General features: G+C 41.6%; 3 protein-coding genes across 3 annotated transcripts; 1 reads left to right on the top strand and 2 right to left on the bottom strand.

Annotated features, from left to right (window-relative positions):
- Positions 1-177: 177 nt before the first annotated feature.
- Positions 178-1,610, top strand: LOC129617600 (mantle protein-like). The gene is made up of 6 exons (XM_055532748.1): positions 178-303; positions 348-695; positions 944-1,146; positions 1,193-1,258; positions 1,302-1,365; positions 1,410-1,610. The coding sequence occupies exons 1-6, from the start codon at positions 178-180 to the stop codon at positions 1,608-1,610; spliced, it is 1,008 nt and encodes a 335-aa protein (XP_055388723.1).
- Positions 1,611-12,552: 10,942 nt separating this feature from the next.
- LOC129617599 (histone H3.v1-like) lies at positions 12,553-16,831 on the bottom strand (the record flags this gene model as incomplete). The annotated part of the gene is made up of 2 exons (XM_055532747.1): positions 12,553-12,615; positions 16,751-16,831. Coding segments are annotated over 2 exons (144 nt in total), but the record flags the coding sequence as incomplete, so codon positions are not given.
- A 537-nt stretch (positions 16,832-17,368) lies between these two features.
- LOC129617601 (uncharacterized protein DDB_G0283697-like) lies at positions 17,369-19,562 on the bottom strand (the record flags this gene model as incomplete). The annotated part of the gene is made up of 4 exons (XM_055532750.1): positions 19,422-19,562; positions 19,081-19,305; positions 17,667-17,831; positions 17,369-17,560 (listed from the first exon to the last, which is right to left on the bottom strand). Coding segments are annotated over exons 1-4 (723 nt in total), but the record flags the coding sequence as incomplete, so codon positions are not given.
- Positions 19,563-21,553: the final 1,991 nt, after the last annotated feature.

Raw genomic sequence — 21,553 nt, 5'->3', positions numbered from 1 at the left:
AGGTTCTAGGGCCGTTCGTTTGATAGCTGCAATAATCTCGCTGATTTTTACACCGTTTTTTTGACAAGAACAGTTTCAATATCATTAGTTAGTCTACTGAAAGATTAAGTAATGAAAGCCACAAAGTGAAGAGCGTGATGTGGTTTTCATCTACAATTGTGGACAACGTGGTTAGCGATGCGACATCCATTAGAACCGCATCCATCGATTCAGAGATTTCAGGAAACACCCGTTTCCTCTTCTTATGACGATCAGATAGCTTCACTGCTTGGAAACCAACTGCGTCTTGATCCCCTTTACGAGGTAAATAGAAGCGATTAGACGAGAAAGATGGAAATCCGATGCAGGAAAAATCCATCGAGGTTCCTCATCAAGTCATTAAAGAAGAATGGATCGAAGTCCCAAAAATAGAGGAGCGTGTAGTTGAAGTCATTGATGAAGAAGTTGAATATGTAGACAAGCCTGTTTACAGAAGGAAGGTAAGCGATACAAGGAATGATTCACGAAAGATTCCAAATCAGGAAGTTGAAGAAGTTGTTGAAGTGCCACTTGTTCAAGTCAAACAAAAAATAGTCGAAATTCCTGAAACAAGAGTGACAAAGAAGTATGTAGAAAAGGTGTCAATTGTGTATGAAGACAAAGTTCAAATAGTCGAGAGAAACGTCGTGAAACAGAAGATTATTGAAGTAACGCTAGTAGGCTTTTCCATCTGGTTCGAGCGATATGCTTCCAGATCCCTCGTATTATCAAGCGCGAGAAGATAGTCGAAATTCCGAAAATCGAGTATAAACAGGTAAGAATGAGTAGCGCGTTGAGGGGTTCACTTGTTTCTCGCAAGTATTGGGTTCTCTGACGTAGGTGATCATCGATAAGGTATGAGTGATTTTAGAGGGGGGAATTTCAACTTGCCCTTTTCAAGATCATCGAAGTTCCCCAAACAAAGATTGAACACATCTATAGAGATGTTCCGTTGGAGCAAGTCCGATTCAGACAAATTCCCGTCGAAAGACGAATTCCACAGTACTACGATCGTCCTATTGTCAAAGTGCTTGACATTCCTGTTTCAAAATTGTGGGAAAGATTTATTTACAAACCAGTTGAGACACCTCAGTTCACACCAAGGCTCGTAGATAAGATTGTGGAACGGCAAGTGCTACACCGATTGCATCATGCCGACGTTTTTTCACATCAGAAAGGTTTATCGAGATGTTCCAATTGATCAGTTTCGAGTGGTTCCAAAAGTTGTTCCAACCATCAAGTAAATTGGCCTGTAAAAATCTCGCCATCTTTCTATCTGACAGAAAAATACCACGGCCTTATCCTGTTGTGGTCGAAAAGATAGTTGAAGTGGAATCTGAGGTCGAGGTACGATTCGTGACCAGCTGCCGAAGCAGAACCACTCCCCACAGGTCCCGTCGGAGCGTGTTGTTCTGGTGCCAAAGAAGGTTGTTCGCCGTGTAGAAAGGCCAGTTGAGGTTCCAATTGAGGTTCCACGAGAACCAGAGGTTCAAACTGAGGAAGGATTGATACCTCTGTCCAGGTGGGAGATTTTGAAAAACGCTAGGTTAGAAAAAGGGGATTGCACCGGATCTTTAGCACGAAAGCCTTGAGGTCACTTCTTCCCCTATTCGCAAAACAAAAAAAACATTTTCGTTGGTTGAATTTTTGAGTGAAGCAAAAAATAAAAAATCAAAGTGCAGTCACGAAAAAGGAAAATGAATAAATGCTAATAACAGCCATACTATGCTATCTTTTGGCGGTGGGCGAGGGATTGGACTGGAAGCAACGCCATGGAGGCGTTTCAGGCCTTCAAAACATAGCAGATGGTAGGGTGGATGTTCAAATAGTGATACTACCTGTTTCCCGGTTGCAGTGGTTTCAGCCTCTCGGACAACATTGAGGCAACAGTTTGGCTACGATAGTCCAGAGGTAGGGACTTCATCTCTTATTGGCGGGAACAGATGTTCGCTGTGTAGGCCCTTGAGTTTGAAGATTTGCTGAGGTTTGTTTGGCTTCCTCCCACTTGTGTATGACTCATGTTGAATGCACAGGAGAATTAAGTATAAACCAGTGGATGAATCACTTACGCACATACGTGTAACTCGGGGGCACTCTGAGGCCGGTACGCCATTCCATCTCCTTTTGGGAACCATTCGGCCTTGGACCAGATACGCAGGAACCAGATGAAATTGAAACATTCGCCACTGAACTGATTCGTGCAGGGATGCGCAAAGTTAGAAGTTGATCATTTTTTCCAAACTGGATGATTCTTACACAGATAAGAGCCCTTGAAGACAAGATTAATCTCAAGCCAGAAGAGTTCATCCAACTCAAGGCCGGACTAAGCGTTGGCAATGTGCCATGCGAGACTCAAAAAGCATGCGATAACTTAGCAAAGGTGCGCCAATTTTTGAGCCCGATCTATCAAAACAGCTTTCAGATAATGAACATTTGCTCTGGAATTCGGAATTCAGCGGACGACGTTTACGACATCTTCTCCATCATGACGGGAGTTTTCTCCAATGTGATCAGCTTGCTTTGTGGATGTCTTTTTATTGGTCCTGCTCACGTAAATCGATTCTTACTCTTGTCCAATCGCATCTGCTGACTTCAGATATGTGTTTTGAAGCAAATTCCATACACTTGCGTTTTCCCTTATCAAGTCTTTTCCACTTTCATGACCGCGTCGTCTTCAGTGTGGGAAGTCACGAAGACATTTTCGTCGATTTGCAGGCTGTATGTTTGTTAACTCGTGCGTGTCCCATTTTGACCTCTTAGGTATGGCGATCCGAGAATCCTCCCTGGATTGGGATGATCCGGCGTGTCAGTTTCTTGACAGTTCTATGTTCATGCTTTTTCACATCAGTTGTAGCGTTTAGAAGTCGCTGCCACCTTTTCCCAGGGCGCCCCCACGTATGCTTCACTTTTCTCTTCCAGTTTTGCTATCGACTCCGCATATTTTGAGCCAACCAACATTTATTGCAGTTTATTTGATTTTTGAAACAAACAGTTCCATTTATTTTTAGGTTTGCAATTTTCGTGTTTGTCAAGATGAAGATCATTTTTGCCTCCCTTGTTATAGCTGCGACAGCGTACATTCCGAATTATACCCCAAATACACTCAGCTATAACCTTCAAGTGCTTTTAGCTCCAAAAATGCCTTCCAAATCAGAAGGAGTGAAACTCAAGGCACAGCGAGCATTCGAGCACCAAAGAATATCCAGTGTTGACGAAGAAGTAGGGGCGAGTGGTGACGACCCGCGAAGCTCTTTCCTTTCAGGCCTCAAGCCATTCTTCCTGGGCGCAGCGGTATCTCTCTGGCCTCAATCGGGATCTCAATGACGTTTTGGTACGATTGAGAACAGATGATTTGTTCATTCAGTGTTTCTTAGGATTTAGAGGAAGTCGGGCAAGAAATCGGAAAAGACTACTCTTCCGAATAATTGCAGTGACCCTGTGATATGGTATTCCAATTTCATTGAAGTGACATTTAGTGAGGTAGAACAATTCCACATATTTCAATTCGGCCACTTTCTTCCAATAACGTGCGTCCACAATATCGCTGTCGCTCTAGTTTGAAATGAGCTATTTAGACTTTTTCACATGCAATTAATTCACAGAAGATTTTGCATTGCAGCCATCACGTCGGTCTTGTAGCCAAGACTGTTCTTCAATTCTTCTTGTGAAGCTATTGTTCCGCTCGAAATCTACCCTCCAGAAAGAAGCAATTTCAACAGTTTATTATCTTTATTGCCAGGCTGACGAACCCGTGCTTTATACTGATTTACTGGTTCTCTCTCGAGCATAGCAAACCCGTCGGTTTTCAAGTACTAATTCTCCATGCTGCTGCCCATCAGAACCTGGCTCACAACTTTTTACCAATTTTCGCTTTTCGGTGTCTTCGTTCTTGCAAATGAGGACAGTGATGAGAAGTCCAATGATAACAGTGACGCAGTTCGGAATGAGGTCTTTCACAATCTTTTCTCTTTTTTGCTAAGTCCCCATCAGTCAACGACCGCCTTGTTTCTCTCTTCACTCCTCGATTCTCTCTGCTGGTTAAGAAGTGCAATCACTCCGGCGCTTCTTCTTCTCATCGCTTACATCCTCATCATCCAATATATCTTGCCTTTTATCGCTTCGATTAAGCTTCTACACTTCTTCAGCATTCAGTCTTCTTCAAATCATATGGAGGAGCCAACACTCAATCCTGGCCGTCAAGCAAAGCGTACCAAAGGAAGCCGCTTCAAAGGGACGGGTCCCTATGGAGCTGATTCAAGCACTCAGAGCAGCTCTGCTGCAAACTCACCAGTCATCCGTGCTGTTCCCAAATCTCTTGTTTCTTTGACAAGTTTGTCATCCGAGATCAGCAGAAAAGCCGAAGGACCGAATTCACAAGAAACTCACAAACTCAACAACGAAGAAGTGGCGAGGTGCATTTCAGAACATCCAACCCCAGAGAGGAAGAGAAAAAACAAGAAACTGTCAACCAATCCTCAAAGCAACGAAGGAATCAAAAACGTGTCTGAAACTGTTTTGATTCGCGATCAATGGCTTGCACTTGTGGATTCTGCAAGTGTGCCATTACAACAATTATTCAATCAAATCGAATTGGGACATTCAGCCGTTCTAAAGGGAATAAAAGACTCCATTCGGGAAAAGGGACCCGTAAGTGAAATTCAACAACTTCCTGCTTTACCCTTTTCTCCTAGGGAGCAATTGCATCGCTGATTAATGCGATTCTTGAAGAGCGACGTCCAGTTGAAGCTGCTGGATTGCTCCGTCTTCTTGTCTCAAACGCAGAAGCACAAGACGCAGCAAGATCAGTTATTGAGAGTTTGTTGAGTTCTAATGCTGCAAGAAGCGTCATGATTCAGGCGTTGAAATTCTTGTTCGACAAAAATGTTTCTAAATCCATTCCGTTCACGTTGACAACAGGTGAGTTGTTAATAAAGAAAAATTATGACTCTTTGCATTCCAGAAACAACAAATGCAATCCTAGACGACTTGATTGCACGAAATGATGCAAACTTGGAAGAGTTCACTGCCATCCGCTTAATCCTCGAGACACCCTATCCACCTTCTGTTGCGCGCCGGCTGTTTCAAGTGGTTCTGAGGTATCCGAACGGGTCTGATGAAGCCCTGGCTGTTGCAGCATCAGCTCTCTGGAATTCATCAGAATCCAGCACGATAGTTCGATTAATTTGTGCTGCATGGAGAACAGAACAACCAGAAACGCAAGAAATCATCCTGGAGGTGTTAAAATACATCGAAGACAAACATTCAAGCTGCTTTGATGGCGAATGTGCTGCAGATATCGAACGGATTCGTGCAACAACAACAAGTACAAGAAGTCCATTGCCTTCACCATCTGATGTCTTTGATAGACTGAACCAACCCCTCGTGGATGAAGATGCTTCAGTGCAGCAACATTCATTTCAAACTGAAAATAGTGACCAAGAGGGAGGGAAGTGGCGCGAGCCCACGTTGTTTGACAATGCTCGAGCTGCTGCTTCCCTGTTGAGCCCGATTGGAACTCGCAATGAAGAAATCAATCACAATGACCTGGTTGATGGCAGAAGCAAATGCTTGGAGCTAATTCACCAATTTGAGGGACGGCTGGATTCTAATTCTGCTTTAGCTGTGTTGCAATTGTTCGAGGATAAAATCAAAGAAAACAGTGGAGCAATCCCTTACGGAGGAGTTGCACTGAAACAGCTTCTCAAGATCTTCGCTGAAACTGACGACGTTGAGAATTCGATAAGAGTCATCACGGCTCTCGAGGCTTTAAGTGCCGCCGATGCCTCTGGCTATACCGTCATAATGCAGGTGCGTTCGAACTTCTTATCCTTACCAACCAGCTTTTAACCTTTGTAGATGTGTTGTCGTGTTGGGAAGCTTTCACAAGCGGCTGAGTTTATGAATCAAATCATAGCTGTTTGCGAGAGCTGTACAGATGACGATGTCTGCCATCCTTCAACAAAAATTGAAACGTTTCAATCCGCCGGGTTCATTGAAGAGAATATTCCTGGTTTTCAATTTGATCAATCAGATTTAGCCGAATCTCCACGAATTCATTTAAGCAGAGCGCTTCGGATCTACACCTCAACCTTGATTGAGTTGCGACTATGCGAGCAAGCGCTGGACTTTATTGTTCACATTATAGAGAATCGGAACCTTAAGGTGAACATCTTTGATTTCATGATTTAAAATTGATTCTGTTTCATTAGATTGACAAACCGACTGTCACATCAATCCTTACAAAACTTCTTAAGGGACAACCTGATCATCTTCTTGCATCCCGTCTCCTTCATATTATTATGCATGGAGTGGATATCAACGAAGGCCATCAAGATGCAAAATTGGTCAGAAACTCAATTCGAATCGATGAAAGCTTTTTCGCAGTCATCGTTGATTCATGCGTTAAATACAGAGTGAGTCTCGCAAATAATCTTTAGTTTTTAAAAAAACTCCTTTTTCAGAGTGATGAACTTCTTACTCTAATTGTCGAGCGATATCGCAATGAACTTCATCATTTATTTACTCCGGATCTTCAAACTTGCGGTGTTTTGATAAAATCTTTGGGAAGTTTAGGAAGAATAGAAGATTGTCGGTGGATTTTCCGTAACGTCACAGAAGCTGAAGGCGTTGAGCCCACTGAGGTGAGGATTTTGAATTAAAAAATATTTTGCCAGCATCCCTCAGGTGACTTATGGATGTATGCTTGACGCTCTAGTAAATAATGGGAGAGTCGATGAAGCCGCTGGATTATTTGCCAATATGAAACAAAAAGGAAAAGTTCGACTTAATACGATTATGTATTCGACGATTGTCAAAGGTTACGCGCAAGAGAAGCAGGTGGATCTTGCATAAAGGTTTCCCTTCCATACTTTTTCTCTTTCTCAGCTTGATAGAGCCTTAGCTCTTCATGAAGAAATGAAGATAACAAATGTTCCAATCAACACTGTAACATATAACACCCTCGTGGACGCCTGTGCTCGAGTTGGCGCTATGGACAAGGCAGCAGCGTTGTTGGACGACATGCTAACATCAGGAGTGGAACCAGATTTGATTACGTTCTCTACGATTGCTAAAGGTTATTGCGTCCAGGGAGATGTTGAGCGAGCAATGCAATTGTTAGCAGCAATGAGAGATCGAGGAATTAGGCCTGATGGAATTTTATACAATTCACTATTGGATGGATGCGTGAGAGCTCTGGTAAGTGAACTACTCAGGACAATCATCGATTTGTGTCTCAGAGGCCAGATTTGTGTGAACAGCTCTGGCAGCAGATGCAAGGTTGCGGAATTCCGCCGTCAAATTTTACACTAACGATTTTGATTAAAATGTTTGGAAGAGCCGGAAAGCTGAACCGAGCTTTCGAGGCAGTCCGCCAACTACCGAAGCGGTTTGGTTTCAGTATTAATGCTCATGTCTATACATGCTTGATGTCTGCATGCATCGCAAATCGAGAGGTAAAAGCCGCTCTCTGTTTCAAAGCACAATTGTGACCCTTTCAGTTTTCAAAGGCGTTGGAAGTCTTTGAGTGTATGCAAAAAGACGGAGTCGTCGCTGATGCGAAAACGTATGAAACCGTTTTGTTTGGGGCGACTCGGTGGGGAAATTTTCCCGAAGCTTTGAAAATCATACGAAGCGCCTTTGATTTGGGACATATGCCTCGCAATCGATCTCGCCGTGTCATTGGATTTCAAATGGATACGAGAAACTTTAAAAATTTATGGAACGCTATGAAAGATTCCGAAGAGTTTGAAGTAAGAATATGCAATCCAATAGTTTTGAAAATTTGGGTGAACGCTGTTCATGATCTCTTCTTTTTCAGATATTTGCGGTTCCTGTTATCCAGGAACTCATTCAAAAATACAACTCAGCAATCTATCGATACCTGCCTTCAGGGCTTATTCCAAACCATGACTATAATTTATGGTCAACAAACGACCAGCACAGTCATAATGCGGCCCTACCTTGTCGCGAGACTGCGAGCCGTTCCTATGAGCATTTTAACAAACAGCGCCCATATCCTCAGCAACGCCTTTCATTAGCTTCAACAGCGTGGACGAGCGGGCGTCCATCGTTCGACGGCAGTCTAAGCTGATAAGAGGATACCCGATTTTATTTATTCTTGAATCCACAACGCCTTTTGTTCTTAACACGGGTTCAAGTGTTTTATTGTTATTATTTAAATTTGAGCAAATTGATTTCTTGTTGAATATTTTTACAGTGTATGATTTTTGAATGTTAGCAAAATGTGTGACTATATCAGCAGTCCAAATTTGTAGTGGGGAATGGTTGTTTATAAGTTAGTCATTTGATGCGAATCGTCGTTCAATGCCTTTTCAAATTTCTAGCTCAACTGACGTGTTGCCTCGATTTTAAAATTTTCAACCACTGATGTAAATCCTTCAGCCCTTTCGATAAAACACTAGGGGCGAGACTCTGTGATGCTGCCTAATTTTGAATGTGTTCACAAAACTTGCGTTACAGAAAGCACATGCATAACGAATGACTGCAATCTCTGCAGGAGTTATCTGCAAAACTGGAGTTGCTCCTTGTACATCACTATTGCACCTTCTTTTCCTAAAGCATCAGTCGATACCCAAAAAACATCATGGAGGTGCAACAAGGTTCACCAAACTCTCCGATCAACGACCCTCCCACCATTCAACTGCAATTTTCATCCACCGCAACGGCCGGCCCACCATCCACCTCGTTGCTTGATACCGCTCAGGTGCCGGCAACATTCCGAGGCGACAGTATGTTTTCCATTTCTTCGCACTTTTCATTTCGTCCATCTTTTCCAGGTTACCACATTCCCCCCAGACGCATGGCGAATGATCCTCTCACTGCGGAACATATGAGCGTCGGTTTGTCGACTCGATTCTTCCAACAGAAAGAGAATATGAATCATCGAGATGTTCCTCGTGTCGAAAGGTTGCAAGGTCACAATGACATTGATGCGCCACCAGAGTTTCCCGTACTTCTCGGATCGTTCTCTAAACTTCCAATCGATACTTCACTGCTCGGTACAACATCTTTTCCCCATTCAAAGTTTGAAACAAAAACCGAGTTTTCTCAACCAATACCAACGCGCCCATACATAGCACACTCCATCCATTCTACCGTCCCTCCCCCCTTACCGTATACTGCAGCATGGGGAAGCTTGCCTCTTGTCTCCCCAAATCATCCAACAGCGTCCCAACGCCCGCCATCAACCATCCTACCCACCTCCTCATACATCCAAAACTCCGACAATCCTCCTTTTCGCCCGAATATTGCGGCGTCAAATACCAATCAGTTTCTCACGCCCCCAATTGCGAATACGCAACTTCATCCGCCTCAATCGATTGATTGCAGAATTGGAAATTCAGTTCCCGCTCCCCAATGCCCGATTCTATCAAGCGGTCATTACGTTAACCAGTCAATTCTTCAGCATCGACGAAGCGCCACGAGCCAAGGATTCATGGAAATTGGTCCGTATGCATCTCATCCACAAGAATATCACTTCCCCCTTGGAACGTATCCAGATTGGGACCATCCAGACTTATGGACCACATCTGGTAAGAAATCATTTTTGCAATTGTGAAGTTGTTATTTCTCAGATTATTTGTCACCAGCTGAACTGCATTATTTAAATGGATATACTTTTGCCCCTTCACCATACATTCCACCGACGAACCAATTGTGTTCCAATCAAGGGGAGCCCTTATGGAATTCATCCATTCACAACAATCAACGTGTGAACTGCGTTGGTGCCACGCTTCCTTTGAAAGACATCGAATCACGTTTAGCGCCTGAGCGATGCAAGAATGAAAAACAACAGACAAAAATTCCTCCATCGATCCGGCGTGGGATCGCTAATTGCGGTTCAGCGGCTCCTTCTCAAGAAAAGAGGCACACAAAAAAATGGTGGATGTTTTGCTCATCGTGACGGAGCGACATTTGTTTTATTGTTACATCCCTTTAAGTTTGGTTTTGTGTCTTACGTGCCTCTCAGACTGAGTTTGTTCCAGCTTCTCACTTCCGAACAGTTGAAGTCGAAGTTCTCTATAATGCTGAGATCGTTCATGCTTTCATAGTGAGAACACCTTCCTTGAGAGAAGAACATTTAGAGTTAGACAGTCAGATATGAATAAAGCGCGTCTCTTTCATCTGATGAAGCACCAGTTATTGCTACTCCATGAAACACGTTTCGTACAATGGTATTGTTTATTCTGATGGCTCACAATCTTTTCTGGTGGTTGGTGGTGTCCGAATTGCTTTTTTGAATTTAGAGTTTGGCGCATTAGCTTCAGTCATGAAATCATCTCTCAATTGGAACGTCAGTTTCTACACGCACTCATGTACAAGGCCTTAGTTCGATTTTTCTCCACCAACTAATGGGAGGCTCAGAAGATTCAACATCGTGTATATCAAGCACCACATTGCAGTGCTGCTGATGCTTTATCATGCACTTCTTTGTTAGCGAGTTGTAAGAATTACTCATAGAAGGTTTCGATCAATCATCCCAGAAGGAATTCCACCGTTGAGACTAGAGTTATTCTTAATGATTGATGATTCCGTCTTCCTGGACTTGACGGGATTCTTGGAATTTCATTAGCGTTGCCTCATCCAGTTATCAAGGTGCTAATTTGTTTCATGATCTCTCATCATGACTCTGTCTCATATTGACAAGACGTTTGAAAGTATGGGTCGATTGGAATCTGGCTCCAGTCTAAATTCCATCTTGTCGAGGGCGTCCTCGGGGCCATTCCAACGCGCAATCCAAAATTGCGCGGTCAAATAGATATTAAAATACTTTTTCCAGTTTCAACAACATACGTAGCACAAAAGGAACTTTAATCTGAAACACTGATCAAATTCTAGGGAACCAAATGTACTCTCAGTACCCTTGACAAGAGCATTTTTTCGTTCTTCCACATTGATCAAATGACAGAGCACGAAGTGATTGCAAGGTTCATGGCCTCCTTGTTGCAAAGGCTGAATTCTGAGTGTACTATGAACACGCTGAAGCAATTGGTTGATATTACCGACTTCATCAAAGGAGGAACCACACTATGAAGTAACTCCTTGTCCACATTAATATTGTCAACAAACAAATATCTCTTCATTTTCTTTGTTTCTTTTTTTTCTTCGTCGTCTTCTTTTCTTCTTTTCGTCTTCGTCTTCTTCTTCTTTCTTCTTTTCTTCGTCTTCTTCAACACTATTTATTCGTTTTTCTCTGTCTTCATTCTCATCGCTATTCATTCTTAGTGTTTGCTTTCTATCTGTTGTATTTTGTTTGGTGTCATTTTTCAATATGTGTCGCTTTTGAATTGGTGAAAAGCTGCATCCCGAACTCATTCTTACAATTCTTAACCATGACTCCTTGTGCAATATCAACCAATTGTATTAATGGTACATTTCACAATTCAGCGCGAACCGTCCATCACTTTGTACCTCTGTCACCCGATTCACATGGAAGAATCGAAAAATGTTCTTGTCTGAGAGTAGATTTGTTGATCAGTGTTGCACATTAAGGTTGCTTTTGTGCAATTGCAAAAAAGTATTCTTTTAATAACGATTTGACCGCGCAATTTGCGCGTTGGAATGGCCCCGATGACGCCCTCGGCCGCACTGAGGAAATGGGACTTAATCAGCTTGTCCCCTTTTTTCTGTTTTGGGGCTTCTGTAGTCAAAAACAGAAGCCAGATAACCATACTTCTTACCCTCACTGTAGTCGTTTCTATTCCGGCCCCCTGCAATCAGACACCAGACAAGACCGTACAGCTTCGGAGTTACCGATATTATTGCAAGCCATATATTCTTTGCTGAACATTTTTTCTTTCAAGTGTCAGGAATATAGTTTCCGGCGGGCCATGTCCCATTACTGACACCCAGAGCGAATCAAAAAATGTTCAACAAAAAACATAACCATTCACCTACTGACGGTAAGTGCTCAACGGTCTTGATATCTCGCATCTGCGAATTGCAGGAGCCCGGAAGGGAAGCTACAATGAGGGTAAGAAAAACGGTTTTCTGATTGATGTCTGGCGACTCTTTTGACCAGCGTCAAGGGGGAACAGGAGGGAAAAATTAGTTCGGACCCATTTCTATGGGCAACCGCAATATGGCCGCGGACGTCCTCGTGGCCAACCGAATGCGCAATCCAAAATTGCGCGTTCAAATAGATATTAAAATACCTTTTTCAGTTTTCATAGCACAAAAGGAACTTAAATGTGAAGCACTGATCAAATTCTAGGGAACCAAATGTACTCTCAGTACCCTTGACAAGAGCATTTTTTCGTTCTTCCACATTGATCAAATGACAGAGCACGAAGTGATTGCAAGGTTCATGGCCTCCTTGTTGCAAAGGCTGAATTCTGAGTGTACTATGAACACGCTGAAGCAATTGGTTGATATTACCGACTTCATCAAAGGAAGAACCACACTATGAAGCAACTCCTTGTCCACATTAATATTGTCAGAGGGCAAACAAATATCTCTTCATTTTCTTCTTTCTTCCTCTTCTTCCTCTTCTTCCTCTTCTTCCTCTTCTTCCTCTTCTTCCTCTTCTTCCTCTTCTTCCTCTTCTTCCTCTTCTTCCTCTTCTTCCTCTTCTTCCTCTTCTTCCTCTTCTTCCTCTTCTTCCTCTTCTTCCTCTTCTTCCTCTTCTTCCTCTTCTTCCTCTTCTTCCTCTTCTTCCTCTTCTTCCTCTTCTTCCTCTTCTTCCTCTTCTTCCTCTTCTTCCTCTTCTTCCTCTTCTTCCTCTTCTTCCTCTTCTTCCTCTTCTTCCTCTTCTTCCTCTTCTTCCTCTTCTTCCTCTTCTTCCTCTTCTTCCTCTTCTTCCTCTTCTTCCTCTTCTTCCTCTTCTTCCTCTTCTTTTCTTCTTCTTTTCTTCTTTTCTTCTTCTTTTCTTCTTTTCTTCGCCTTCTTCCTCTTTTTCGTCTTCGTCTTCTTCCTCTTTTTCGTCTTCTTCCTTTTCTTCGTCTTCTTTCTCTTCTTTTCTTCTTTTCTTCTTCTTTTCTTCTTTTCTTCTTTTCTTCTTCTTTTCTTCTTTTCTTCTTTTCTTCTTTTCTTCTTTTCTTCGTCTTTTCTTCCTCTTCTTTCGTCTTCTTTTCGTCTTCGTCTTCTTCTTTCTTCTTTTCTTCGTCTTCTTCAACACTATTTATTCGTTTTTCTCTGTCTTCATTCTCATCGCTATTCATTCTTAGCGTTTGCTTTCTATCTGTTGTATTTTGTTTGGTGTCATTTTTCAATATGTGTCGCTTTTGAATTGGTGAAAAGCTGCATCCCGAACTCATTCTTACAATTCTTAACCATGACTCCTTGTGCAATATCAACCAAGTGTATTAATGGTACATTTCACAATTCAGCGAACCGTCCATCACTTTGTACCTCTGTCACCCGATTCACATGGAAGAATCGAAAAATGTTCTTGTCTGAGAGTAGATTTGTTGATCAGTGTTGCACATTAAGGTTGCTTTTGTGCAATTGCAAAAAAGTATTCTTTTAATAACGATTTGACCGCGCAATTTGCGCGTTGGAATGGCCCCGATGACGCCCTCGGCCGCACTGAGGAAATGGGACTTAATCAGCTTGTCCCCTTTTTTCTGTTTTGGGGCTTCTGTAGTCAAAAACAGAAGCCAGATATTCAGAAAACCATACTTCTTACCCTCACTGTAGTCGTTTCTATTCCGGCCCCCTGCAATCAGACACCAGACACGACCGTACAGCTTCGGAGTTACCGATATTATTGCAAGCCATATATTCTTTGCTGAACATTTTTTCAAGTGTCAGGAATATAGTTTCCGGCGGGCCATGTCCCATTACTGACACCCAGAGCGAATCAAAAAATGTTCAACAAAAAATATAACCATTCACCTACTGACGGTAAGTGCTCAACGGTCTTGATATCTCGCATCTGCGAATTGCAGGAGCCCGGAAGGGGCGGGGAAGCTACAATGAGGGTAAGAAAAACGGTTTTCTGATTGATGTCTGGCGACTCTTTTGACCAGCGTCAAGGGGGAACAGGAGGGAAAAATTAGTTCGGACCCATTTCTATGGGCAACCGCAATATGGCCGCGGACGTCCTCGTGGCCAACCGAATGCGCAATCCAAAATTGGGCGTTCAAATAGATATTAAAATACCTTTTTCAGTTTTCATAGCACAAAAGGAACTTAAATGTGAAGCACTGATCAAATTCTAGGGAACCAAATGTACTCTCAGTACCCTTGACAAGAGCATTTTTTCGTTCTTCCACATTGATCAAATGACAGAGCACGAAGTGATTGCAAGGTTCATGGCCTCCTTGTTGCAAAGGCTGAATTCTGAGTGTACTATGAACACGCTGAAGCAATTGGTTGATATTACCGACTTCATCAAAGGAAGAACCACACGATGAAGTAACTCCTTGTCCACATTAATATTGTCAGAGGACAAACAAATATCTCTTCATTTTCTTCTTTCTTCCTCTTCTTTCTTCCTCTTCTTTCTTCCTCTTCTTTCTTCTTCTTTTCTTCTTCTTTTCTTCTTTCTTCTTTTCTTCTTTCTTCCTCTTCTTTCTTCTTCTTTCTTCTTTTCTTCTTTCTTCCTCTCCTTTCTTCTTCTTTTCTTCTTTTCTTCGTCTTCTTCCTCTTCTTTCTTCTTCTTTTCTTCTTTCTTCTTCTTTTCTTCTTTTCTTCGTCTTCTTCCTCTTCTTTCTTCTTCTTTTCTTCTTTCTTCCTCTTCTTTCTTCTTTCTTCCTCTTCTTTCTTCTTCTTTTCTTCTTTTCTTCGTCTTCTTCCTCTTCTTTCTTCTTCTTTTCTTCTTCTTTTCTTCTTTTCTTCGTCTTCTTCCTCTTTTTCGTCTTCGTCTTCTTCCTCTTTTTCGTCTCTTCCTCTTCTTCCTCTTCTTTCTTCCTCTTCTTTCTTCCTCTTCTTTCTTCCTCTTCTTTCTTCCTCTTCTTTCTTCCTCTTCTTTCTTCCTCTTCTTTCTTCCTCTTCTTTCTTCTTCTTTTCTTCTTCTTTTCTTCTTTTCTTCGTCTTCTTCCTCTTTTTCGTCTTCGTCTTCTTCCTCTTTTTCGTCTTCGTCTTCTTCCTCTTTTTCGTCTTCGTCTTCTTCCTCTTTTTCGTCTTCGTCTTCTTCCTCTTTTTCGTCTTCGTCTTCTTCCTCTTTTTCGTCTTCGTCTTCTTCCTCTTTTTCGTCTTCGTCTTCTTCCTCTTTTTCGTCTTCGTCTTCTTCCTCTTTTCTTCTTCGTCTTCTTCCTCTTTTTCGTCTTCTTCCTTTTCTTCGTCTTCTTTCTCTTCTTTTCTTCTTTTCTTCTTCTTTTCTTCTTTTCTTCTTTTCTTCTTTTCTTCGTCTTTTCTTCCTCTTCTTTCGTCTTCTTTTCGTCTTCGTCTTCTTCTTTCTTCTTTTCTTCGTCTTCTTCAACACTATTTATTCGTTTTTCTCTGTCTTCATTCTCATCGCTATTCATTCTTAGCGTTTGCTTTCTATCTGTTGTATTTTGTTTGGTGTCATTTTTCAATATGTGTCGCTTTTGAATTGGTGAAAAGCTGCATCCCGAACTCATTCTTACAATTCTTAACCATGACTCCTTGTGCAATATCAACCAAGTGTATTAATGGTACATTTCACAATTCAGCGAACCGTCCATCACTTTGTACCTCTGTCACCCGATTCACATGGAAGAATCGAAAAATGTTCTTGTCTGAGAGTAGATTTGTTGATCAGTGTTGCACATTAAGGTTGCTTTTGTGCAATTGCAAAAAAGTATTCTTTTAATAACGATTTGACCGCGCAATTTGCGCGTTGGAATGGCCCCGATGACGCCCTCGGCCGCACTGAGGAAATGGGACTTAATCAGCTTGTCCCCTTTTTTCTGTTTTGGGGCTTCTGTAGTCAAAAACAGAAGCCAGATATTCAGAAAACCATACTTCTTACCCTCACTGTAGTCGTTTCTATTCCGGCCCCCTGCAATCAGACACCAGACACGACCGTACAGCTTCGGAGTTACCGATATTATTGCAAGCCATATATTCTTTGCTGAACATTTTTTCAAGTGTCAGGAATATAGTTTCCGGCGGGCCATGTCCCATTACTGACACCCAGAGCGAATCAAAAAATGTTCAACAAAAAATATAACCATTCACCTACTGACGGTAAGTGCTCAACGGTCTTGATATCTCGCATCTGCGAATTGCAGGAGCCCGGAAGGGGCGGGGAAGCTACAATGAGGGTAAGAAAAACGGTTTTCTGATTGATGTCTGGCGACTCTTTTGACCAGCGTCAAGGGGGAACAGGAGGGAAAAATTAGTTCGGACCCATTTCTATGGGCAACCGCAATATGGCCGCGGACGTCCTCGTGGCCAACCGAATGCGCAATCCAAAATTGGGCGTTCAAATAGATATTAAAATACCTTTTTCAGTTTTCATAGCACAAAAGGAACTTAAATGTGAAGCACTGATCAAATTCTAGGGAACCAAATGTACTCTCAGTACCCTTGACAAGAGCATTTTTTCGTTCTTCCACATTGATCAAATGACAGAGCACGAAGTGATTGCAAGGTTCATGGCCTCCTTGTTGCAAAGGCTGAATTCTGAGTGTACTATGAACACGCTGAAGCAATTGGTTGATATTACCGACTTCATCAAAGGAAGAACCACACGATGAAGTAACTCCTTGTCCACATTAATATTGTCAGAGGACAAACAAATATCTCTTCATTTTCTTCTTTCTTCCTCTTCTTTCTTCCTCTTCTTTCTTCCTCTTCTTTCTTCCTCTTCTTTCTTCTTCTTTTCTTCTTCTTTTCTTCTTTCTTCTTTTCTTCTTTCTTCCTCTTCTTTCTTCTTCTTTCTTCTTTTCTTCTTTCTTCCTCTCCTTTCTTCTTCTTTTCTTCTTTTCTTCGTCTTCTTCCTCTTCTTTCTTCTTCTTTTCTTCTTTCTTCTTCTTTTCTTCTTTTCTTCGTCTTCTTCCTCTTCTTTCTTCTTCTTTTCTTCTTTCTTCCTCTTCTTTCTTCTTTCTTCTTCTCTCTTTCTTCTTCTTTTCTTCTTTTCTTCGTCTTCTTCCTCTTCTTTCTTCTTCTTTTCTTCTTCTTTTCTTCTTTTCTTCGTCTTCTTCCTCTTTTTCGTCTTCGTCTTCTTCCTCTTTTTCGTCTCTTCCTCTTCTTCCTCTTCTTTCTTCCTCTTCTTTCTTCCTCTTCTTTCTTCCTCTTCTTTCTTCCTCTTCTTTCTTCCTCTTCTTTCTTCCTCTTCTTTCTTCCTCTTCTTTCTTCCTCTTCTTTCTTCTTCTTTTCTTCTTCTTTTCTTCTTTTCTTCGTCTTCTTCCTCTTTTTCGTCTTCGTCTTCTTCCTCTTTTTCGTCTTCGTCTTCTTCCTCTTTTTCGTCTTCGTCTTCTTCCTCTTTTTCGTCTTCGTCTTCTTCCTCTTTTTCGTCTTCGTCTTCTTCCTCTTTTTCGTCTTCGTCTTCTTCCTCTTTTTCGTCTTCGTCTTCTTCCTCTTTTTCGTCTTCGTCTTCTTCCTCTTTTCTTCTTCGTCTTCTTCCTCTTTTTCGTCTTCTTCCTTTTCTTCGTCTTCTTTCTCTTCTTTTCTTCTTTTCTTCTTCTTTTCTTCTTTTCTTCTTTTCTTCGTCTTTTCTTCCTCTTCTTTCGTCTTCTTTTCGTCTTCGTCTTCTTTTCGTCTTCGTCTTCTTCAACACTATTTATTCGTTTTTCTCTGTCTTCATTCTCATCGCTATTCATTCTTAGCGTTTGCTTTCTATCTGTTGTATTTTGTTTGGTGTCATTTTTCAATATGTGTCGCTTTTGAATTGGTGAAAAGCTGCATCCCGCACTCATTCTTACAATTCTTAACCATGACTCCTTGTGCAATATCAACCAAGTGTATTAATGGTACATTTCACAATTCAGCGAACCGTCCATCACTTTGTACCTCTGTCACCCGATTCACATGGAAGAATCGAAAAATGTTCTTGTCTGAGAGTAGATTTGTTGATCAGTGTTGCACATTAAGGTTGCTTTTGTGCAATTGCAAAAAAGTATTCTTTTAATAACGATTTGACCGCGCAATTTGCGCGTTGGAATGGCCCCGATGACGCCCTCGGCCGCACTGAGGAAATGGGACTTAATCAGCTTGTCCCCTTTTTTCTGTTTTGGGGCTTCTGTAGTCAAAAACAGAAGCCAGATATTCAGAAAACCATACTTCTTACCCTCACTGTAGTCGTTTCTATTCCGGCCCCCTGCAATCAGACACCAGACAAGACCGTACAGCTTCGGAGTTACCGATATTATTGCAAGCCATATATTCTTTGCTGAACATTTTTTCAAGTGTCAGGAATATAGTTTCCGGCGGGCCATGTCCCATTACTGACACCCAGAGCGAATCAAAAAATGTTCAACAAAAAATATAACCATTCACCTACTGACGGTAAGTGCTCAACGGTCTTGATATCTCGCATCTGCGAATTGCAGGAGCCCGGAAGGGGCGGGGAAGCTACAATGAGGGTAAGAAAAACGGTTTTCTGATTGATGTCTGGCGACTCTTTTGACCAGCGTCAAGGGGGAACAGGAGGGAAAAATTAGTTCGGACCCATTTCTATGGGCAACCGCAATATGGCCGCGGACGTCCTCGTGGCCAACCGAATGCGCAATCCAAAATTGCGCGTTCAAATAGATATTAAAATACCTTTTTCAGTTTTCATAGCACAAAAGGAACATAAATGTGAAGCACTGATCAAATTCTAGGGAACCAAATGTACTCTCAGTACCCTTGACAAGAGCATTTTTTCGTTCTTCCACATTGATCAAATGACAGAGCACGAAGTGATTGCAAGGTTCATGGCCTCCTTGTTGCAAAGGCTGAATTCTGAGTGTACTATGAACACGCTGAAGCAATTGGTTGATATTACCGACTTCATCAAAGGAAGAACCACACTATGAAGTAACTCCTTGTCCACATTAATATTGTCAGAGGACAAACAAATATCTCTTCATTTTCTTCTTTCTTCCTCTTCTTTCTTCCTCTTCTTTCTTCCTCTTCTTCCTCTTCTTCCTCTTCTTCCTCTTCTTCCTCTTCTTCCTCTTCTTCCTCTTCTTCCTCTTCTTCCTCTTCTTCCTCTTCTTCCTCTTCTTCCTCTTCTTCCTCTTCTTTTCTTCTTCTTTTCTTCTTTTCTTCTTCTTTTCTTCTTTTCTTCGCCTTCTTCCTCTTTTTCGTCTTCGTCTTCTTCCTCTTTTTCGTCTTCTTCCTTTTCTTCGTCTTCTTTCTCTTCTTTTCTTCTTTTCTTCTTCTTTTCTTCTTTTCTTCTTTTCTTCTTCTTTTCTTCTTTTCTTCTTTTCTTCTTTTCTTCTTTTCTTCTTTTCTTCTTTTCTTCGTCTTTTCTTCTTTTCTTCCTCTTCTTTCGTCTTCTTTTCGTCTTCGTCTTCTTCTTTCTTCTTTTCTTCGTCTTCTTCAACACTATTTATTCGTTTTTCTCTGTCTTCATTCTCATCGCTATTCATTCTTAGCGTTTGCTTTCTATCTGTTGTATTTTGTTTGGTGTCATTTTTCAATATGTGTCGCTTTTGAATTGGTGAAAAGCTGCATCCCGAACTCATTCTTACAATTCTTAACCATGACTCCTTGTGCAATATCAATCAAGTGTATTAATGGTACATTTCACAATTCAGCGAACCGTCCATCACTTTGTACCTCTGTCACCCGATTCACATGGAAGAATCGAAAAATGTTCTTGTCTGAGAGTAGATTTGTTGATCAGTGTTGCACATTAAGGTTGCTTTTGTGCAATTGCAAAAAAGTATTCTTTTAATAACGATTTGACCGCGCAATTTGCGCGTTGGAATGGCCCCGATGACGCCCTCGGCCGCACTGAGGAAATGGGACTTAATCACCTTGTCCCCTTTTTTCTGTTTTGGGGCTTCTGTAGTCAAAAACAGAAGCCAGATATTCAGAAAACCATACTTCTTACCCTCACTGTAGTCGTTTCTATTCCGGCCCCCCTGCAATCAGACACCAGACACGACCGTACAGCTTCGGAGTTACCGATATTATTGCAAGCCATATATTCTTTGCTGAACATTTTTTCTTTCAAGTGTCAGGAATATAGTTTCCGGCGGGCCATGTCCCATTACTGACACCCAGAGCGAATCAAAAAATGTTCAACTATAACCATTCACCTACTGACGGTAAGTGCTCAACGGTCTTGATATCTCGCATCTGCGAATTGCAGGAGCCCGGAAGGGGCGGGGAAGCTACAATGAGGGTAAGAAAAACGGTTTTCTGATTGATGTCTGGCGACTCTTTTGACCAGCGTCAAGGGGGAACAGGAGGGAAAAATTAGTTCGGACCCATTTCTATGGGCAACCGCAATATGGCCGCGGACGTCCTCGTGGCCAACCGAATGCGCAATCCAAAATTGCGCGTTCAAATAGATATTAAAATACCTTTTTCAGTTTTCATAGCACAAAAGGAACTTAAATGTGAAGCACTGATCAAATTCTAGGGAACCAAATGTACTCTCAGTACCCTTGACAAGAGCATTTTTTCGTTCTTTCCACATTGATCAAATGACAGAGCACGAAGTGATTGCAAGGTTCATGGCCTCCTTGTTGCAAAGGCTGAATTCTGAGTGTACTATGAACACGCTGAAGCAATTGGTTGATATTACCGACTTCATCAAAGGAAGAACCACACGATGAAGTAACTCCTTGTCCACATTAATATTGTCAGAGGACAAACAAATATCTCTTCATTTTCTTCTTTCTTCCTCTTCTTTCTTCCTCTTCTTTCTTCCTCTTCTTTCTTCTTCTTTTCTTCTTCTTTTCTTCTTTCTTCTTTTCTTCTTTCTTCCTCTTCCTTCTTCTTCTTTTCTTCTTTTCTTCGTCTTCTTCCTCTTCTTTCTTCTTCTTTCTTCTTTCTTCCTCTTCTTTCTTCTTTCTTCCTCTTCTTTCTTCTTCTTTTCTTCTTTTCTTCGTCTTCTTCCTCTTCTTTCTTCTTCTTTTCTTCTTCTTTTCTTCTTTCTTCTTTTCTTCTTTCTTCCTCTTCTTTCTTCTTCTTTTCTTCTTTTCTTCGTCTTCTTCCTCTTCTTTCTTCTTCTTTTCTTCTTTCTTCCTCTTCTTTCTTCTTTCTTCCTCTTCTTTCTTCTTCTTTTCTTCTTTTCTTCGTCTTCTTCCTCTTCTTTCTTCTTCTTTTCTTCTTCTTTTCTTCTTTTCTTCGTCTTCTTCCTCTTTTTCGTCTTCGTCTTCTTCCTCTTTTTCGTCTCTTCCTCTTCTTCCTCTTCTTTCTTCCTCTTCTTTCTTCCTCTTCTTTCTTCCTCTTCTTTCTTCCTCTTCTTTCTTCCTCTTCTTTCTTCCTCTTCTTTCTTCCTCTTCTTTCTTCCTCTTCTTTCTTCCTCTTCTTTCTTCCTCTTCTTTCTTCCTCTTCTTTCTTCTTCTTTTCTTCTTCTTTTCTTCTTTTCTTCGTCTTCTTCCTCTTTTTCGTCTTCGTCTTCTTCCTCTTTTTCGTCTCTTCCTCTTCTTCCTCTTCTTTCTTCCTCTTCTTTCTTCCTCTTCTTTCTTCCTCTTCTTTCTTCCTCTTCTTTCTTCCTCTT

This window comes from Condylostylus longicornis, unplaced genomic scaffold (genome assembly GCF_029603195.1).
Source record: "Condylostylus longicornis isolate FDR11 unplaced genomic scaffold, ASM2960319v2 ptg000574l, whole genome shotgun sequence".
NCBI lineage: Eukaryota > Metazoa > Arthropoda > Insecta > Diptera > Dolichopodidae > Condylostylus > Condylostylus longicornis.
This window is presented reverse-complemented; position numbering and strand designations above follow the sequence as displayed.

Excerpts from the sequence above, each read along its gene's own strand:
- LOC129617600 (XM_055532748.1), top strand. The coding sequence starts at position 178 with ATGCGACATCCATTAGAACCGCATCCATCGATTCAGAGATTTCAGGAA. Across the intron at positions 696-943 it reads AGATTATTGAAGTAACGCTA|ATTGAACACATCTATAGAGA; the intron begins GTAGGCTTTTCC and ends CCCCAAACAAAG. Across the intron at positions 1,147-1,192 it reads GTAGATAAGATTGTGGAACG|AAAGGTTTATCGAGATGTTC; the intron begins GCAAGTGCTACA and ends TTTTCACATCAG.